This window comes from Ischnura elegans, chromosome X (genome assembly GCF_921293095.1).
Source record: "Ischnura elegans chromosome X, ioIscEleg1.1, whole genome shotgun sequence".
In the NCBI taxonomy this organism is placed as follows: domain Eukaryota; kingdom Metazoa; phylum Arthropoda; class Insecta; order Odonata; family Coenagrionidae; genus Ischnura; species Ischnura elegans.
The window spans coordinates 101,197,608-101,218,419 of NC_060259.1; the positions used below are offsets into that span (position 1 = coordinate 101,197,608).

General features: G+C 38.5%; 1 protein-coding gene across 3 annotated transcripts in view; it reads right to left on the reverse strand.

The window, feature by feature from the left end:
• LOC124171033 (cysteine protease ATG4D) overlaps nucleotides 1-20,812 on the reverse strand; it is a 49,157-nt gene that overhangs the window by 19,206 nt on the left and 9,139 nt on the right. For all 3 annotated transcript variants that reach the window (XM_046550177.1, XM_046550176.1, XM_046550178.1), the window contains 4 exons: nucleotides 16,923-17,130; nucleotides 12,070-12,146; nucleotides 11,037-11,306; nucleotides 1,925-2,121 (listed from right to left, as the gene is read on the reverse strand). In XM_046550177.1, coding sequence (XP_046406133.1) covers nucleotides 1,925-2,121; nucleotides 11,037-11,306; nucleotides 12,070-12,146; nucleotides 16,923-17,130 — 752 coding nt within the window. The remainder of the gene's footprint in view (nucleotides 1-1,924; nucleotides 2,122-11,036; nucleotides 11,307-12,069; nucleotides 12,147-16,922; nucleotides 17,131-20,812) is intronic.

Sequence of the window (20,812 nt, forward strand, 5' to 3'; positions counted from 1 at the left end):
ATGGCTGAGCTACCTGCCTCGCTAATTCCGTAATTGACCGTAATCATTGAAGCCAATGAGTCATGTCTTGGGGAATTCTAAACGAAACACCAACTTTTTTAAATTAACTATTTATCTCCATGAGATTGAAAAAATAGCAATTTGCTTAGCACTTGAAAAAGATTGAAGCAAAACATGATGTCGATCTGAAATTATGAGCTTATTAATTGGTTTCATTTAAATACTATGAACATAAGAAACAAACTTAAATGATGCCAGAAATATATCATGATTGGGCTCATTATTTTATAAATATTGTGTATATTTGTAATTTTGCAATGTTGGTTTACTTTCATGAACTCCTGAAAATTATACCTCAGTATGTTGGTCTTTAGTTTTTAGGTTTCATTCTTCACCATATTTAAAATGATGCTATGTAAAAGTAGGTGTGCCATAAACAGAAACAAACATTAGTGTGAAAGGGGGAAAGAAATATCTAATTAATGATCAAATTAAATTCTTCTCGGGTTTCTGTGCAGGTAAGGCACTACATCTACCTCTATGCCAATGTTTCAATCGAAAACTTTTCCATCGTCACCATGGCCGTCAATACCTACCACGTGTGAGATGCTGTGTTCATAAAATGGTCTCTCTTCTTCTCAGCAGACTTTTCAATTGAAATTATTTATTTGATTTGCCCTATCCTCACTGCTATTTATTTACGATTAGGGCGCAATTATCTTTAGTGCTAGCACTAAGAAAATCTTTTCGATGATACTTGCATATTTTTCAATACAGTGGAGGAAGAAACATAAAAACTAAATGTGGTTAAGGTTCACGTTTTGGGGAATCACTTTTTGTAATTCACGAAAGTGAACCAACACTAAACTACATATGTACGTTGAGAAATGATAAAATGTGTGTTGTGGGAAAAATGAATGTGAATAATAACGTTTCACTCCTTCTTTCCCCAGTAATGGAGCATGCTTCTCCAGCCTTCCTCCGAAACCTTGCTCCTGTCGGCATAAAAGAAGAAAGACATACTATATATATGTAGTATGTCTGTTAAAATGGCTTTACATATGTATGTATACATAAAGCCATTTCTACATCTGCAAAGACGATGATAGGGCCCAGCAGACCTCAACCCAAGATGGAGAACCCAAAAGGAATTTACTTCAAATATTTGGCGGTACATAATCATATCCTACGTAATTTATGATTGTAACTGAATCATAATGAAAATAATAATTAAAATGATTGTACCTTCACCTGACAATACGGAAGGAACTACAAATATTAACCTACAAAGGTTATTTTGGAAACGGCAGAGGACCCTTGTTAATCTATTTTTTTGTCACTGAGAGATGGAGGGAGACAAAAATACCTACTGCCATTAATATTGTTTAAGTGTTGGAAACAAATATCTATCCTACGTGTAGATAATAGTTGGTATTCGCTACTGACGATAAACTTCTAAATTTAAAAAAAATTCATTTTTTTTATTTAATTGAGTTTTTTAAAATGGATGGGAATTTATTTAGCACTAAGATCGTTGATATTAAACTGTAGAGAAAGAGAAGTTTACGGTGGAATAGTTATTTAACGATGTTTTACAGCATAAAATCAATTACAAAAAGCATTTTATAAGAATTCTACGGTAAATGACCATTGAAAATTATTAATAAGGCCACTAAAGACGAAAAAGGGCGGTGGAAACAAAAGCAAATACTCTTTCGTGGCTTCTTAAAAAGGTTTGAAATTATGAAATACAATATTACGAAGTACCAATGTTCCGCTCCCGCTGACTTTGTATAATTGAGAGTTTACAGTAGTAACTCTCAGTGAAGTGCTTTGGGACATTATGGCATACAAATGTCATTCATTCAATTAGCAATCAAACACTGCACCCTATCGAAGGTATCAAGTCAATGAGAATACTTACTGGTTTAACATTTTTTACGAATCTGTTGAAATCCTCGCGTGTTTTGCAATAAAAGCCAATGCAACACGATGGATCCATTCTTGAGAGTGGCATTTTCCTTGGAGAGCGACAGTGGAAAGTGTGGAGCGGGAAGGCAGCTTCCCAGACATCCACCACATCCTGGCAATAATGAGGGTCCAAGTGGATGAGTTTGTCATCTGGGAGAAAGATGGACAAAATAGCATAAGCTGGTACAAATCTGAAGAAAACAAACCAGTAATACTTAGCGATTTTTTTTTTCCTTGAATCATCTTTATGATGGGACCCATTTTATTTTGTTATATATTTATCTTACCAATTGATATAAGGTAATGGTGTTAGAGAGTGTGGCATACAAGAAGAAACCACCTTAAATAGACTGCAAATCTATTTTTATGAGATAATCTGCGATTGCTGGTATTGATGTTAATATCGTATGTGATAGTTGCCTCAGAGTTGTATATGTGTGATTGCTGCTTGTTACCTAGTGGGTGCACATTGCTACTGACCCAAAATTCCTAAGATTCAATTCTTACAAAGAAATTTTCAATTTGGTATTTGATAATGTTTTCCAAAATGGATGGGAATTTCTTTAGCACTAATATCATTGAAATTTAACTATAAAGAATGGGAAGTTTAGGGTGCTATAGCAGGGTTCCCACTCTACCTGAACAATGAAATTCACGGCTTTTTCCAGGTTTTCACGGTTATTTTTCACGTTTTCACGGTTTTTTTTAAGGTTTTCACGGTCTCAATTTTGCTGAATTCACGGTCCATTAATAAGCCAACAATAAGAAAATCACTGGCCGTATATCAACAGAAAATTAACGTACGCGAAAAACGCCGTGAATGTTAACGCCGCAATGAAAAGTGATATCTGTTATGACGTGATCTATCGTTTGCAAAATTCAGGGCCGACTAAAGGACCAGCCCAACCGCGCTCTTGCCCGGACGCCGAATACCCTTCGGACCTTCTTCCGTCCGGACACTCGAGGTACTTTTTTAATTCCTCGCTGAGAGATTGTTTTTTGCGCACGTTGTTATTACTGCACAGTAACCGAATTTTCCCCACCCCAATATTTCTTATTTAACGGAAAATATTTTATTTAAATTGTTTATAGAATATAATAAATTGATTCTTTCTTATTCAGCGGAAAATATTTTATGAAAATTGTTAATAGAACATAATAAATCGAAAAACAATTTCATACACCGTATTAGCACGAATCTAAGACGAACACGATTCTAAGACTACCCTCCTTTTTTGGAACTCCACTAGGGGACAATTTTTCTTTATTAATAACGATACGATTATAAAATGAATGCGGAAAAACGATCAATGCTTAATTTTTTTGCTAGATTGCCTATGTCCCAGGAAACGCAGGATTTTGGCGAGTAATTAAGAAATTCGTTAAAGGTTTCAAAACAATATTTTAGATAATAACAGGAATAGTAGTACTTTATCAAGACACATACGTCATATTGTTGATTCGACCCATATCTCTTTCAAAATTCTGAATGTTTGCTCTCCACTCGGCATTTACACTGCTATTATGGATTTCAGTCAGATGTAAAAATTCTTATCCATCAAACACCATTTCCAGTACACGTATTCACGAGAGCAATGTGCATGTTGTGCCTAAAACAACCGCATTCGCCGGTGCAGTGACTGGTTGTGAGATGGATCACGAAGGCCAAAAATAGTCAATTACTTGAATTGTTCCTGTCTAATGAATATATTTTTAATACAATTGAGGTAGTGTGTAAAGCGTGAACAATGTTGCGTTAATCGTCAGCGGCACGCCCACCTGGATCTTCGCCTTCATATCTCTACTTGTTTTCTCCAGGTAGCTCACTCTACCCCCACCCCTACCGTCATGTGCTAGCGGACAACCCAAGGCGCTCTGCAATATTCACGCGCATCTAGCCCGGATTCTTTTCTTCATGTTCAATTATTTTCAGTCCATCTCTTAAAGTTCTCAATAGTTTCTTCGGAGGGGCCATGGTCGGAAGACGACTAAAATTAAACTAGTGAAAATGACTCTATTAAACTCACATGGAAAACACTCGGTGGTTCGAAGTCCAGCCACCCCGGAAAGTAGGGAACCACTCGTACGAGGTGAAGTTCGGAACTGATGCTATCGCGCACGGGGGTACGCAGAGCACACTGCAGAGGGCGAAGCGTGACCATAGGACTGCGCCATGAAATTTTTTACCCTAAAGATGCCCATTCTTTTCTAATTAGCGTAGCGCCAGATGATCAGATGAATTCGGATTGTTAGTAGGGAGAAACAAAAATCCTGAGAAGATATCCCTTCGTCAGTAACTCTGACAAGTGAGACTACTAGTAGTAGTATAGCTCGTAAATTGATAACTGATAACAACCTGGTATCATGTTTTCGGAACAAAATGCCGAATTAACTGCCGTAAGCTCAGCTACGAGGATATCGCGTTTCGCCAAAAATCACCATCGTATTTTTCCATCTATTTCCTTGCTTAAAATGCGTCATGTGTGGTCTCGTTTTTTTTAACGTGCAAATTACTAACATTTCAATCTAATAAAAGCATAATAGCAATTACTGAATATCATTGTTAGATACCTTTTGGGCTAATAGGTGATTCATGCAGCAGTTGACCTCCATAAACTGGGAACTTCGAAGCAGTTAGGCTGAAAAAGGTCAGTTGGTGAGAAGAGGGGGGAGCGCGAAACACGTTTCTATTGTTCTCGTGTAACTCGATATTTTTTTCGAAGCTAAGGTCTTCGTAATAAGATCCCTGCGCGAGCTGGGACCTGTTTTTATTTTGAAGAAGAGGAAAGCGTCAGAAGGGGGGAGGCGAATGGTGAATGGAGGGGGATAAAGGTTCTTGGGAAATGCGCTAATGTTACTTTCCCACGGCACTGAGCTTCTCCCAATGGTAGTTCCATCTCTTGGAGAGGATTCCAACTACGTGCTTGTCGTTATTAGCCATAAATGACACATTGTATTTATTTTGTCTCATTTTCGTCAAACGATGGATGCGGGAAAATTCTGCGTCGGAACCGCGATCTTCAAACGATCAATGCGAGAAACGATACTTCGGGGAACGATAGATGCGGGAAAAAATTAAATTGTCTATAAGGAACTTTATTTGGGACCAGAAACGGCGAACGATCAATGTGGGAACGATAGATCGAGGTTCCACCGTATAACTTTCTTTTGAAAGCGGCAGTGTAATGACTTCTTTTCTCTGCTATTGTAATACTCTGAAACCAAAACTGAATCGATCTCTCTAATCAGAGGCAAATCATGTTCCCTTCTTACCGTTGCTCTGGGAAAAATGGAACGACTATGTAGCATAATTAATCGTAGAGGGCGTAACTTGGTGGAAATCCATTATATCACGAATACAAGGATCAAGGAAATAGCAAAGTTCTTGATCCTTGTATTCGTGAGACTATGTAGCAGTTTATATCGCGACGGCATTGAGGCTTTAACGACACAAACAAACAGCATTACCTTAGATAGCAGAAAGCGGAGGAACTGGATCACCACCGACAGTAAATAACTCCACACTAACTTTCCGGTTGCGACGTAAAACTGGCAAGTTCCAGGTCGACGCATGCGACAATCGTGTAATGCTGTGTTGCCATAAGCGGAAATCTTCTCTCGTTTTCAGGGCCGCAATGCGCGAGAATTAGTAACGTCACGCCGAAAGCTCGCTGTCACCCGGTTCAAACGCAGGGAGCGTAGTGTCCACAGCGCATGGCAGGTTGTCAAGGCTAGCGGTCTTCCAGTCATAGGATTGAGGGTGTTGAATAAACGTTCAAATTTTTCGACACAATGGCCATTTAGATTTAGTTTCGAAAGTGGTCGCTGCAGCCAGTGGGAAGGCTAATTGGGTTGAAGGGGGACTAAGCAGTGACCGAGGGAGGGGAAACCAAGCCATTTGAGGAAAGTAAACAAGCTGATGAGAAGTGGTGTCATATTTCAGGAGGGGGAGAGAAAAGGTCTGCGCTGGGGAAAGATGTTTTTTTCTTCAGGCAACATTCGTTCCCACGCTTTTCTGACCCATGCGACCGCATGCGACGATGCTCGCCACAATGAATAGAAGTGCGCTAGCTACGAACGAAGATGAAAATTTCTGGTAAGGTATTATTATCAAGATTGAGAGATTTTTAAGGTTTTAAGACGAAATTCACGGCTATTTCCCGGTTTTTTCACGGTAGAGGAAATTCACGGCTAATTCACGGTTTTAAGGTTTTCACGGTTGAGTGGGAACCCTGTATAGTTATTTAACAATCTTTCACATCATAAAATCCATCACAAAAAGTATTTTCTAAGAATTCTATTGTAAATAACAACCAAAAACTTTTTAAAAAGCCAATAAAGACAAAAAACAGCAGTGAAAACAAAAGCAAACATTTTTCGCGACTTATTAAAAAAGTTTGAAATTACAAAATTTGATATTACCAAGTTCCAATTTTTCCGTCCCGCTGACTTTGTATAATCAAGGGTTTCCTGCATATAGCACAGTTGACAGAAACAGTAGAGCTTATGTGGTTAAGGCAGCTGATGGGGGAATTAAAGCAGGTGTGTAATGCACCAATTACAATTTTTGAGGATAGTCAGTCTTGCATTAGAGCACTACATAGTTGGGAAAAGAATGAAGCATATTGATGCTAAATATAATTTCATTATAGATTTGCATCAGTTCAAGGTAATTAGAGTCAAATATATCACCTCTGGACATTAGAAAGCTGACTTAATGACGAAGGCATTGGCTCCCCAAATATTTTGAAAGCATTTTATGAATCTTGGGATGGCTGATGTCTCATCAATGTACTAAACTGTTTGGTTTCAGTTTTTTTGTCCTAGCAGAAGAAGAGGCTGAAGTACAACTCTAGTTGAAAGAAATGTTCCTAGTATTGAGCAATTGAAGAGTGGTGCTGTTAAGTGGTGTTATGAAAGATTTGAGAGAGCAATTTCTCATATGAACACTGTGATGATTTGTTGTTGGTATTGATGTTAATATTGTATGTGATTGTTGCCTCAGAGTTGTATACGAATTTACCCCTGTTTGATTGTTGCTTTTTACCTAATGTGTGCACATGTGACTCTCTGGTGATTCCCACATTAGATATGTTAAATGATGAGCTATATGATATGTTATAGAGTGAGTGGAATACAGTAGATAAAATGAATGGTTTGTCACTTTCATTTCTCAAACTGAACCTTAGCAAGAGGATCCTTGTGCCGGCCAATACAATTCTAGTGGCTGACTAATGCAGTGCATCCTTGCCAGCCAGAATGTAACGAGAAAGTTTGAGAAGAACCCAAAGAACATATAAAAGTGTTGCCTTGAAAACTGTGAGGCAGTCTACTGATGCTGGATCTACGTAAATTACGACAAATAAATTGTGCCTTGAACAAGAAGTAAGGGTTTCTTTTGTAAAGAAGATAATGGTACAGGAAAGTATTTCTTTACTCTTATGAGCACTTTTAAAAAATTTTCTGATTAATTTGACAGTGTCCCCACATTAACTTGCAGTACCTTGAGCAATTATAATTTGTTTAGTTATGATTATATTGGCCACTCTGGCATGGATTGGGAACCTTACCTAAGAATAACGAAAGAGGTTGAATGCAAGTTATTTTCTAAAATTAACATGTGGATAGCTCCTCAACAAATTTCACAATGAAAGTTTAACAGGACATCTAGGAGCCATATACAAATCTTTACAATATGCCAGCCCGTAATTTTTAAAACTTAGAAAAAATATGTTTTCCTAGTCTCATAATTACCTGCATGAAGTTGATCTTCATGTGCTAAAATTTGGTTCATTTAAAAAAATGGGAACCTTAGACCCATGAGCCATAAGTACCAAGGACCCAAAATTCGGTTTCATTACAGCCACTGAGATGCCTATTTTTAATACGTAAATTTTTACACCCCTCCTCATCCTTAAACCCTTCTGTCACCTTAACATTTGGTAAAAATCAAGGGCATGAGGCTGGCCACAGTCCAACTAATTCTCACAAGGTGATGTAGCCCTGATTCCCCTGTTCAGCGATATTTACATCTGATACTCCAATAATTAACACTATGATACATACGACACATATCCTATCCCAGATTTGTTATTAATCCAATTTGTCCAATCAATTCTCCGATTCTCACTGACAATTTCTGGATATTATTATATTCTTGTGATTCCTTCAATTTTCTTATGAATAGAGGCACTTTCTAGGTAGAGTGAGGTTTCAGTTCATACAGCTTGATGCTTTGCTTTCATGGATGCAATACTAACTCATTTAGCCTTACTAAACCATTGCTGCCCTGCAACAAAATTACAAATTTCGTGTGACTAAGGAATTATGCCTGCTCACAAACTGTTAGCCCCATGGCAGACCTGATACCAATGTAAGCAGAAGGATGGCACATTTAGAACACACCTCATGCAATATTGATGTTCTTACGTTTGACAAATGCGACTACTTGTGACAATTCCCCATTAGATGTATAAATATTAGGCAGTTGGTCATAATGAAGAATAACACTGCACCTAGTGTTGAATTTGGAAGTGCAATTGCATATCAAAAATTGTGTCTAGTGTGTATAATCACACTTACAAAGAGGAAAATTTTTGATGGATCCTTTTTTTCCTTAATGAGGTGAAACTTTACCCTAGGAAGGTTTCCTCATCACAGAGGATACCTTGTGGGTGGTTTTACCTTATGCATCACGTACAGAAAGAACCCAAGACTGGGGCTACCACTTCGTGGCATAGAGGATGGGTAAAATTTTGCTTAATTGAGGTTATAAATATAGAGGTTTCAGTGCATCTGTCAACAACAAACAGCTTCAAATCAACTTATTAAACAGGTTATACAACCCAGTGACAAAACTAAGTTAGCTTGCTGAAACCTGGCGGGCGGAAGGAATATCTGTGCAAGAGAGCCAATAAAAATATTTCCCTAATGTGTTCACAAAAACATCTCATTTCTAGGATTACTATAGGCCACTTTACACGGTGAATGATCATTCGAATTAAATTCATTCGCCGGTACCGCTATACACGGTGAATGATTTCAGCGAATTTTCTGCGCAGAAATGATGTGCACTGGTGCGACTGCCGATAATATATTTCGATTCTAACGATACTTCCAACCATTTCTGACCACATGGAAGTCGCAGACGACGGAATGCTTCGTTTACATGTGCGCTTCAATATACTTTTGTATTGCTTTGACTTTCGGTGCGGTATGACGTACTAAGTAATGAGAAGAATTAGAACGGTACAAAATGATAATGGAAAACCACTTTAATAAATCGTGTGTTTTGTGATCCCGTAACGAAGTACATAATAAGTTGTTTTCGCTGCAGAGCAACGATGATTATGCTTCAATATAGTGCGCTCTATAACATGATCATAAGGACACTTACTCTTCAAATGGCTACCCGAGGTCTTTTCCCTTCCGATTCAGTGAATTATAAAGTACGTGAAAAAATAATTGGGGCAAAACTGCACATTGTTTCTCGCTCAGAAAAATCCTACCTTATGGAGACGAGTCCCGTATTGACGCCGCAGCGCCCAGCTCCAATAAAAAAAAAAAAACAAAATAAGCTTAAAGCAAAAGCTCCACAAGGGTGAAGGCCGGTCGACAATGAGTTTTCATGTTTGGGGTCCCTTCGGGTACACAGCCTTCACAATGCAAAGGTCATTTCTGTGCGAGAGAGGAAAGGTACCGGGAAGAGAAAAAAGGAAGGGACCTGCTCTATTTTCGAAGGAGTGCGCTTCATCATCCTCATACTTTCTACTATGAAGTTGGCTCAGTGTTATCTCATTGCTTGCTACTTACCCATCACCGCAAGCAAGGGGACTCCATAAGGGGGCACAATTACAGTTAAAGGCTTTATGAGTACCTAAATTATTCACCACAGAGAATTCACTGTACTTTAAATATCGATGCAGGGGAAGAAAGTGGATTGTGACATTCATGGGCTAGTTTATGCGGTTTGCTCCATGACTTATAGGCAACCCTGTGAGATTGTGACTTCCTAGGTGGGCCAATATGATATCATGGCTCGTTTTGGCTGGAACGTGTTCACCGAATAAACAGAGATTTTGTCATTAATTGGCAGTCTCACCCCAAACTTTAGCGTTAAAATCATTAAATATAGTTTGATAATTGTAAATCAAATAAAATATAGACGAAATCGAGGAGAGAAACGACGTTTTAGAACTTTAAAAATCCGGAATGTTTTTTTCTGAATTACCCTATTTAGAGAATTGATGTTTGCAAATTTACTTTCTTTCAAAGTAAATATTAATTATTTGAGCTATCGCATGGGTTGCTATGCTTACTAAGTTTTTATATATGATCTTAAAATTCCGAGGTGGTGCCAATGACAAGATGGACGCCGTGCCCTCATATCATTCACGGAATCATTCAAGCAAATTAGGACATGCTCGAAATTTCATTTGGGTGTGTTCCTTGAATGATGAGAGATAGGCAATATTGTGATTTCGTAGGTGAGCAAGACAACGTAGCGGGTCGTTTTTGTTCTACTGTGCTCACCGAATAAACAGAGATTATGTCCTTAATTGGAACTCTCACCCCGAACTTTAGCGCTCAAATCATGAAATATAGTTAATATAATTGTTAATTAAACAAAATATAGATGCAATCGAGGAGAAGAGCGATGTTTTTATTCATTAAATATCCCAAATGTTATGTCCGAATTACTCACTTTAGACAATTGATGTTTGTGAATTTATGTTCTCTCAAAGTACATATTAATTATTTGAGCTATTTCATGGGTTACTATGCTTACAAAGTTTTTATATACGATATTAAAATTCCGAGGTGCATGCCAATGGCAAGATGGACGCCGTGCGCTCATATCATTCACGGATATCATTCAAGCAAATTAGAACAGGCCTGAAATTTCATTCGAATGATCATTCGAATACAGGAAATTTCCGTTACACACAGTGAATGATGGTCATTCGAAAGATCTTTTGAAAGATCATTCATGATCATTCACCGCGTAAAGCGGCCTTAAGAACAGCTCAACTACTTTAGAGAAGAGCGCCACAATGAATACCAACCTTGGAAACCAATGAAGTAGAGGGAATGTTTTGGACGTCCACCAATGATTCCAATGCAGTGATCCAATGTGAGAACTCCAGTGAGGCATGGCCCGTAAATGGAGTTGAGCTTCTCAGTGCCTAGTCGCACGGGAACTAGGATGACAACAGCCTTCCAACTTGGAGCAAAGGTCCCACTCGCACTCTCATTAGCAGACGGATCATCACTAACGGCAAAACTAGTTTCACATTGCCTTGCCTCACACAGGTCCACTACATCTTGAATGTAAACTGTAAAATTGAAATAAATTTCTTCAATTAGAGACATGATCACAAAAAAAATAAATACGGATGAAATTCAACATTCTAGATAAAAATGCCCTAACAAACCGATTGATTTCATCAAATTTCAACAACATTCTCTGATCTTATAGCTCAAAAATATCTTACTTCTTAGCATGCCATTAATTACCTACTTCTAAAACATGCTCAACAAAAGTAATGCACATTTAAGTAAATTGAAAACATCAATAATAAAGTAAATAAGAAGCACTCGGCTGGCTCTGATGGCATATTATGCTCCAGGCACAAAGGCATAAAGATGAAGCGCTTGAAGCAATCCAAAGTTTAGATACCAAAAAGTCTATTGGTCCTGATAATATCCCTATGTATATTGTGAACCCACAACCCCAATTTTGATAGCCAATCCAACTAGTACGAAATACAAATCACGTCAAAAACGTGTTTCTTGAATCCCAGACCAGAGTGAACAGTGACAGTAGCACAATGCCTTACAGCATACAAAATGCAGGATTAGGATGATTGGATTCTTTAGGTTGAATGTCTACCCACCCTCCCTATCATTTGATCCACCAACCGTCTGAGCGGACAGGAAAGTAGGCACACACAAGTAAGGCTCCAGTTACTTCACCGTGAGATTTGCATAAAAAGAAATGCATGCTACAAAACATTCAAGAGCCATTTTGTACTCTAGTTATTGGTGCATTCTATTTCAAGTATAGAATAACAAACCAGAAATATTTCATTGACTTACTTGCACAATCTTGGGCCACATACACTCGAATTCCATCAAAATGATCATAATCCGTTGAGGCAGTCTCAACAGCTTGCCTGGTGAAGATAAATACACTACTATAAATGAGGCTATAAAAAAGATGCAAAATGGTTTTTACGTTATCAAGATAGCAGTAATTCAACACTAGAAAGCCAGTTCAGTCATAGCAACTGCAATGAAATTTCATGTGGCTACCAACTCCTTTCTTTTTTTAAATAAAAGCATTTCATTCTATGAATATTCATAACTCATTGAAGGAATGATCTTGGCAACAAGGTTTTTGAATGCATAAATTTCTGGAGGTCATCTGCAGCATGAGACATCTACTAGGCTAATCGGTGTCTAACAATGACTTTTGGCAATTGGTATTATCCCCTTATTGTATTTAAATATAAGTAATGTGCACGTTATTAAAATAAGAATGAGTCCAAACAGAGAGTATTTCTGATATTATGAAAGCATTTTACGCAAGAAAATTGTTGGAAAAATACAACGTAGACTTGGCATTCTAGCAAAATCAATATCCTCGCAGCTGAGCTTCTCGGCAGTTGAAGAGACACTTTTTCCGAAACAGGTTATCATGTAACAATTTAGAAGTTATAATACAAATCACTGACGAAGGGATATCTTCTCAGGATATTATGTTTCTCCCTACCAGGCATAAGCGATAGTGTCATTTCTGAACTTCACCTCGTACAGGACAAAATACAACAGAGATTTAGCATCCTAGCGAAACTCAATATCCTCATAGCTGAGCTTCTTGGAAGTTGATGTGGTCTTTTTTCCCGAAAAAAGGATATCAGGTTACAATTTATGAGTTATACTATTAGTCTTCCTTGTCAGAGTTAATGAGGAATGGATATTTTCCCAGGATATTTTGTTTCTCCCTACTAGCATTATGAATTCATCTGCTTATCTAGTGCTATGCTACTTAGAAATGAGTGGGTAAGTTTCCTTCTATTTAGAGCAAAAAATTTCATGGTGCAGTCATATGGTCATGCTTAACCCCTCTGCAGTCTGTTCTGCATGTGCCATACTCAAGTGTCAGTTCCAAACTTCATCTCGTAGGAGTGGTAACGTACTTTCCAGGGTGGGTTGACTTCAAACCAGTGAGTATTTTCAGTGTGGGTTTAATAAATTCAGTTTTCATTTTTATTACAGCAGACTCCCGATTATCCGTGTTGCGGATTATACATGCATGAGTCCATACTCCTTCGATGTTTTCCGCGATCTTTGTAAAAAAAAATACAATCGGACACAAAAGCAGCAGGATTTTTACATTTTAATGCATGGCTACACTGGTCCCACTAATTCCATTAGAATTCCAGTCAAAAAATGGAATTATTTTATTTACTTGCTGATAAGGAATGTTCCAAGTTTACTTGGACGTCTGGTCTGGCATTCCAGGCGACGAGCAATGGCAGGAAAAAAAAACTCGCGTAGTTTTAGATTTTTGAATCGTAAACAAATTTCACTTGACAAAAATGGTACCTACGATCATTATATCGATGGCTAAGTTCTAACAACATATATTTCAAAAATAGCAACTTTTCAGGAGAGCTTAATTTTTTTACTTGTGCACTGAAATAAAAAATCAAAAGTTCATAAAACTGAAAAAGAAGCATTCTTTTGCAATCAAAGAGTTGTTTTTTACTTGCATTTTATTTTTTGAAATGTAAATACACTTTGTTTAAGATACCTGTCTTAAACCGGCCAAATTTGAGATATGTATTGTTAGAACTTAGCCATCGATATGCGTATTTCATATTGCAAACACGCATTAATTGCCCTGGACTCACATACGCTTGAATACGGCCCACGGGAACCGGAGATTTCATCACACTCGGGCGGGTTCACGACGTGACTAGTCAAGGTCAATCTGGAGAGGAAGGGAATAGAAGTGAAGGCAGCGAGGGAAGTGAAAGTAGAGATAGCATGACCTATTGCCAGGCAATTGCTTGCAAAGATAGTTAGCCATAAGAGCTGGTTTCCTATAACCAAATCTGGGCGATGGGGTGATCGTGTGCCAGTTTCCATCTCTGATTTCCGTGTTCCTGTTTTCCAAGCATCGCGCGTGCATGATCGTGCTCAGTGATCACGGATCTGCATCCCGGGCAACTTGTTAGAGATGCGGCGTGGTGCCTGACAATGTAGTTTCCGACGTCGTGCAGTGCTTTTGAAGCATTCTTGCACACCATGTTTCTGAAGCCATGATCTAGCAGCCACGGATGCATGGTTTTCGGAAACTAGGTATTATACGGAGCAGTAAGAATACGAGTGAAATCGTGTTATCGCCACTAAAAAGAATGCAGTAGGGAAGATAAAGCTGCTAATGATTCCGGAAAGCAATCTTAAATGACAGAAAATATGCGTAAATAATAATAATAGATTGACGCATATTATGAAAATTACAAGAAATATGATTGAAAATTTGGATTATTCATGTTTTCCGATTATTCGTGCCTACTCTCCCCATCATTGGCCCAGATCATCGGGAGTATGCTAAAGTTTTATTCTTATTCATCACCGAACCATGGCTTTTCTGAAGAGGCAAGTGAGAACTATAATAGATGGATTGAAAATAATTGAAGAAGAAGAAGAAAAGAATCCAGGGAATAAGTGCGTGAATATTGCAAATGCCTCACGTTGTCCGCTAGCACATGATGGTAGAGGTGGGGGTAGAGCAAGCTACCTGATGAAAACAAGAAGTCGCATGAAGCCGATGATCAGATGGGCGTGCTGCTGCCGATAGCATCTTTTTGTCCCATGTGATCCATCTCACAGCCAATCACTACGCAGGCAAAAACGTTGTTTTAGGCATAACATGCACATTCCTCTCGTGAATATGTGAAATTAAAATGGCCTTTGATAGATAAGAATTTTTACATCAGACAGAAATCCATTGTAGCTGCGTAAATGCTGAGACGGTGTGCAAATATTTTGTAGCAAGGTGGCGTGTTCCCTTTGGATATTTGAAAGAGATATTTGTTGAATCAACAACATGCCCGAAATGTTTCCATAAAATTCAAATATTCCTGTAAACAGATTTATTACTGTATGAATCCTTAAAAGAATATCACCATGATTCGCCAAAATCCTGGGTTTCCTGCTACATAGCCAAACATTTCCCAAATTGATCGTTTTCCCACATTCCTTGTTTTTTTCATCCATTCCCTTGAATAACAATAGATCGAGGTTCCACTGTATGTACCCTTACCTTGCTAATTTAGGAGATACTTGATTTGTATTATGAGCAATAATACACAGCAAGTATAATGGCTGGGCATTCCAGAGTGACAAAATGAATCAAATCGGTTACAGTGGAAGCCCGGTCATGGACACATAGTACATACCAGTCACGATCACAGGTATTTACTGGTATTTCAATTGGATTCCAACAATGCGTTTTAATCTGTAAGTCTAAAGGGCAATATGTGCTCTTTCAAGTGTAATTGCTGTGTAACACTGCCAATCTTTATCGACTTGCACTCCAAGAATAATATCAACTAGACACTCCAGAAAATTATGAAATACTTTAAAAATACATTATCTACTAGCATCAATTTTGTCTTTCCTTTAATTTCAGCCCATAGCTAAAGTAAGCAATGAGGCATAGAGCATAAGGATTGAGAAAAACAATAATTTCAATCAGAAATATGCAGAATGAAAATCACACAGCCATTGCCACATTATTTGATGATAAATAATATAAATTGTTTATCATCACTATAGGAAAATTTTTTTTAAGTTGAATAAAGCAAGATTGAGAAATTTACTCCACTTGTATCCTAACTCACATGGAACATTTGGATGCCCCCCGTGACGATGTAACCTGCACAACAACTCGATACAACGTAACCCCCTAAAGGGAAGACATGGTTTTTCTGGTCCCAACAACTTTGTTGTTTGGAGGTTTTACTAACTTCCTCACAATTATCATTGTCATTCTTCATGAAGAATTGAAATCTGACAGTGGTGAAATCTATGGATGATGACAACTAATAGGGTGTTTCCTATTATTTTTTTACTGCCTAAATCGAAAGATTATTACTCCTGGAGTACGTATTTCACGCTTTTAGATTTTTAAATGACGATATCTATTTTTCGCGATTAAATTAAAAGTGAAAAATTTCAAGCGCGCAAAAACGCGACGCTTAAGTAGGAAAGTCCGTGCGACGCATTTCTGGTTCCCCCTCTCTCCTTGTGAAGTGACCTTGATCGAGACTCTGAGCACTGATAGGACGCAGGATGCTAGTGGATAGCTGAGTACCTTGCTGAATGGTAGCGCGTGGCTTAAAAAAGGTTTATTTATACCTTATCAAACGAAGAAAACTTTCCGACCTTAGCCAGTTTTAATAGGTGATTATTAAGACATGTTCCCCTGAGCTCTGTGCCTCATGCATGCATTGGTAACCTCAGACGATGTATAACTCCTATCCTCTCGTGTAGAAACTAGGTCCCTGTGACGTCACGCGGAGTGGAATCGCATGGGCGCCAATCTGGCCTTTTTCAAATGAGGATAAAATTTGACCCTTGCCATTCGTCTAAACCGGTATTTCAAAAACCAAATAATTTGTGTATTATGAATACACTAATGGTGGGTAACGAATCGCAATCAATGCCTATCGTTTTCTTTGATGAAGGAAACTACCCTATTGCCAGAAAATAATTGATATCTTTTTCATACACGAGTTATATCAAGCTAAATGAAGACAACCAATATTCTAAAGAGGCACTAAAAACAGAAAAATTTCACTAGAGATTATTGAGACAGCAAGGTCAGACAAGCTAGAAGTCTAGCAAACAAGTACATACTGCAATGATAGTCTTACCTGAGTAGGTGGGCAACCGAGGCGGGCCCATACCATTCACCAGGCCGCTTGCCACACCCTTGACCCAGGCCAACTAGTGCATGGATCGAGAGGGGGCAGTTCCTTGAGGCACTGTCTCCAAACCACTTGATGATTCTGCGATGTAACATGTCCTCAACAAAAGCTCTGTGCTGACTGCTTGCATTCACCTCAGCTCTCCATCTCCAATCTGAAATTGAATATATTTCACTGAGCAACTAAGTCATGATATGTACGTCACAAAGAGCTAAACACCATCACACACACACAACAGAGATATGACAAGCAAAAAATATAATTTTAAACCACACATAAATCAGTCATCAATAATAAATGGAAATTATTAAATACACTAGTACGGAACACTAGTCGGAACATTACAAAAACAATTGACAGTACTCTCAGCAACAGGCTGTCCTCTCTCATCCCAAGTAGGCTTCTGCAGAGATTATGACGGTAGGCAGCGTTGGCTGGACTATGACTGGAACATTGGCGAAATATTGTCCCGTAAAATAGATAAATGCGGAAGGGAACCCGGCTGGCCTCTGTCCTCTCTCATCATAGTCCCAAAGAACAGTCCTGGACATGAAAAAAGATCCTCTTTCGGGCAGAGAAAAGTGGAAAATATCCCAAAATGCATGCCTCAGAGGAAGTGATAACTCTGTGCCCACTCCAATTTTGGTACATTCCGCAAAGGCAATAAAGGTAAGATTTCTCAGGACAGTGAGTGGCTTTGGATGAACTAGCTCAGAGTTGTGAGGGCAAAATATTTCTCCTTCTTGTCTTCCTCTTCTGTTTCAATTGCTATGATTTTGTATATCTCTCAAAATATGTGAAATTACTAAAATTAATCACAGAAAGTCAATCAAAAAACCTGAGTAATATAATGGATATTGATTAAAACTAAGGTTAGCAACTAAGCTTTGTATTCTAAAAAGTAGAAATTATAATGAAGGAGGAGTGACTTCATATATACCATCCCCGCCTGATATCATGGAAGGTTCAAGTGATGGGATTCCAAGGGCTGGTTAGGCGACGACCACCTGACCATTGGATGACCTCCACGTAAACATTACCAACGAGAAAAACTATTCAGAGGAATTGAGAGGCAGGAAATTATTCTTACCAGAAAGTATACAATCATTCCTAGTTAGAGCAAATATTAGGAACTTCCTCTTAGTTGGGCTAGTGATTCCGTGACCAAGTTAAGGTTCAGTTAATCCAGTCGTGTGGCTCAATGCATGAGATAAAATCTGAATCTCAGAATAAAAGCATAATAACCTTCCTCTTCATGATATGGATTATCCATGCACTACCACATCTAGCGTAAGAAACAGTATGCAAGAATCCTCAAGTGATTGCTTCAAATTTGATGCACTGATGAATCAGGCAAACTAGATTATTACGTGAAACAGTCTTTAAATGCCTTGAAACCTGACCCAGGTTTTCCTTCCCTGAAAATGAATGAACGAGAATGCATTCTTTTCCAAAAGAATATCGTCTCATCAACACTAAAAACTAGTTGAGGGGGAAAGGAGCCACTTTCAATAACAGCTTGGAGTTCATCAGAAAATGTTGTGGTGGCTGCGCTATTAACACTTGCAGATTCACCTGATATCGCCGCACTGAAAATACCTGCTTGCCGTTTAAATTCTGGAACCAACCGGAGCTTTCACTTAATGTCTCGGAGCGATTACCACTCTCGTCTTTTTGTACTGATTCACCATGAACTTTTCGTATGTGTAGACCGCTTGGTTGAAGTTGGTGCGGCTGAGGTCACTGATATTTTAGCTTCGTCTTCATTCAGAATAAGGCATCGTGAGTTTAAACTTCCGCGCAATATCGCTTTGACGCTCTCCATTTTCAAAGCAATTGACCTCTCTCAAGTCCTCTTCTAGGTTAATGGTTTTTCTTGATAAATTCTTGATTTTTCTACACGCATTCCTATTTTTTGCCATATTCTCTTGGTTTTTACTCTGTATGGCTCTATCTAAATCACCTTCTTCTGCTGAACAGAACCTGAGACGCAGAAGGGCTATGACTGCGGGGAGGGAACGAAGCCATTGTGTTTAAGACTCTATAGCGGACCCTTTTATGTGTTGATGCTATTCATGCGCAACTCGGTCACCGCTCCATTTCTCCCCCGTGAATACCGATGACCTTGAAGGCTTTAGCGTAGACTCTCTACCTGGAAGTCAATCGCCCGGTAACCTACGACGGCAAAAATACGTCTCAAACCGTATTGCTGAAAAAAAAACTCATTTCCACTAGCCCCACGCTTAATTAACGATCTAAATTATTTATTATCATTCTGTTAAGGAGACGAGATAAATCTTCGGTAGGCCGGCTATCTAGACCCAATGACGAGTAATACTTTTGGCAATTGAGCAGCAATGAATTTCGATTAATATATAAACAAAAAAGAAGATTTGAGGCAAGAAATAATATTAATATGCGTAAATTGATAGAAATTTCGTGTGTACTTAGCGCAAGTTCATGTTTTATCACGAGAGCGTTTAAGATTTTTGATTAGGCTACACTGCGTTGCAATGTTTCCCCGAGGAACGAATTTGCGCTATATCGAAATTGCGCTAATCGAAATTGCGCTATACGAGACATGGGTGTAGTTGTGTAGCTACGTTTAAGTGGAGTGGTGGGAAATGACCTAGCCGTCAACGCACCCTAAATCACAATACTACTACTACTGAGTGCCAATAAGTTTTCCAAGTACGTTATACCTCAGCCAGGCAAGTAATTTAGAATTTATGAGATTTATTTTTCAATTAAAGGGCACATTGTCAGCACATATCTCAGATGTCAATAGGGAATAGGGCCCCAATCAAGATAGATAGAAAATAAAAATTATGAATAATGACAAATTAGTGGTAAATTATTAATGAATCATTTGTAAATATTGTATTTTTATTTGAATGCAAATTGCATTTGGTAAGTAATAAAATAAAAATGTGCAACTCAGTTTCGTTTTTAGATCCATCATCGCAATGTCTATTTATTTGCATGTTATTAATGTGATTGCTTTTTTACATGAAAGAATGCATAGAAGAATATGAAATGCTTGACCACCATTTATTTTGGGGAGGTTCCTAGAATTAGATGAAAATTCAATTCTGAAAGCTCAGGTGGATTACCATAGACCAGGGGTCTCCAATTTACTAGGCCACGAGGGCCACATTCCAAGTTCCGAATCGCCCCGCGGGCCGAATAGCAAATTTGCCGATGACTGAAGTATTCCATACCAACGTCTACTGAAGTATCCGGTGGCGCATTTCTTATTTACTAACAATTGAAGGCGACTTTGACGTGCAGTACAGTGCTGCAATGCTCCTAGCGGCGTCTCACAGGGTTAAAACGAGTGAGAATCGTGTGCTACTTAGTCGTGAGCGAGAAACGAGTGTGCGGGCCAGATGACCCAGATGGCCAGCCCTTTGCGGGCTGGATCCGGCCCGCAGGCCGTATTTTGGAGACCCCTGCCCTAGACTCTTGTTAATACATACAACGTATATTACATATTCGAATATTAAGATATTCTCATTTTCACGAAGCAAATCGTTGGTCCTGACAAAAAGGCTAATCCAATCTATAGTAAAAGAAACATATGAAATTTTTATTATTGCGAAATTACAAACAATAGTTCTGGACCGGGGCTTATAAAGTGAACTATATTACGAAGTTTCACGGATAAGCAACAGCGTTTTATAACACACTAAAGGCATTTTTTAAAAGTGGATATACACCACGCTACATCGTAATCATTGTGCTACATTTAAGTTCTCCTTGCACACTAAGCCCAAGAGCATCAATTATAGTGCTTACTTCAGAAGGAGATGCTTCAGTATCCACGCAACATGATA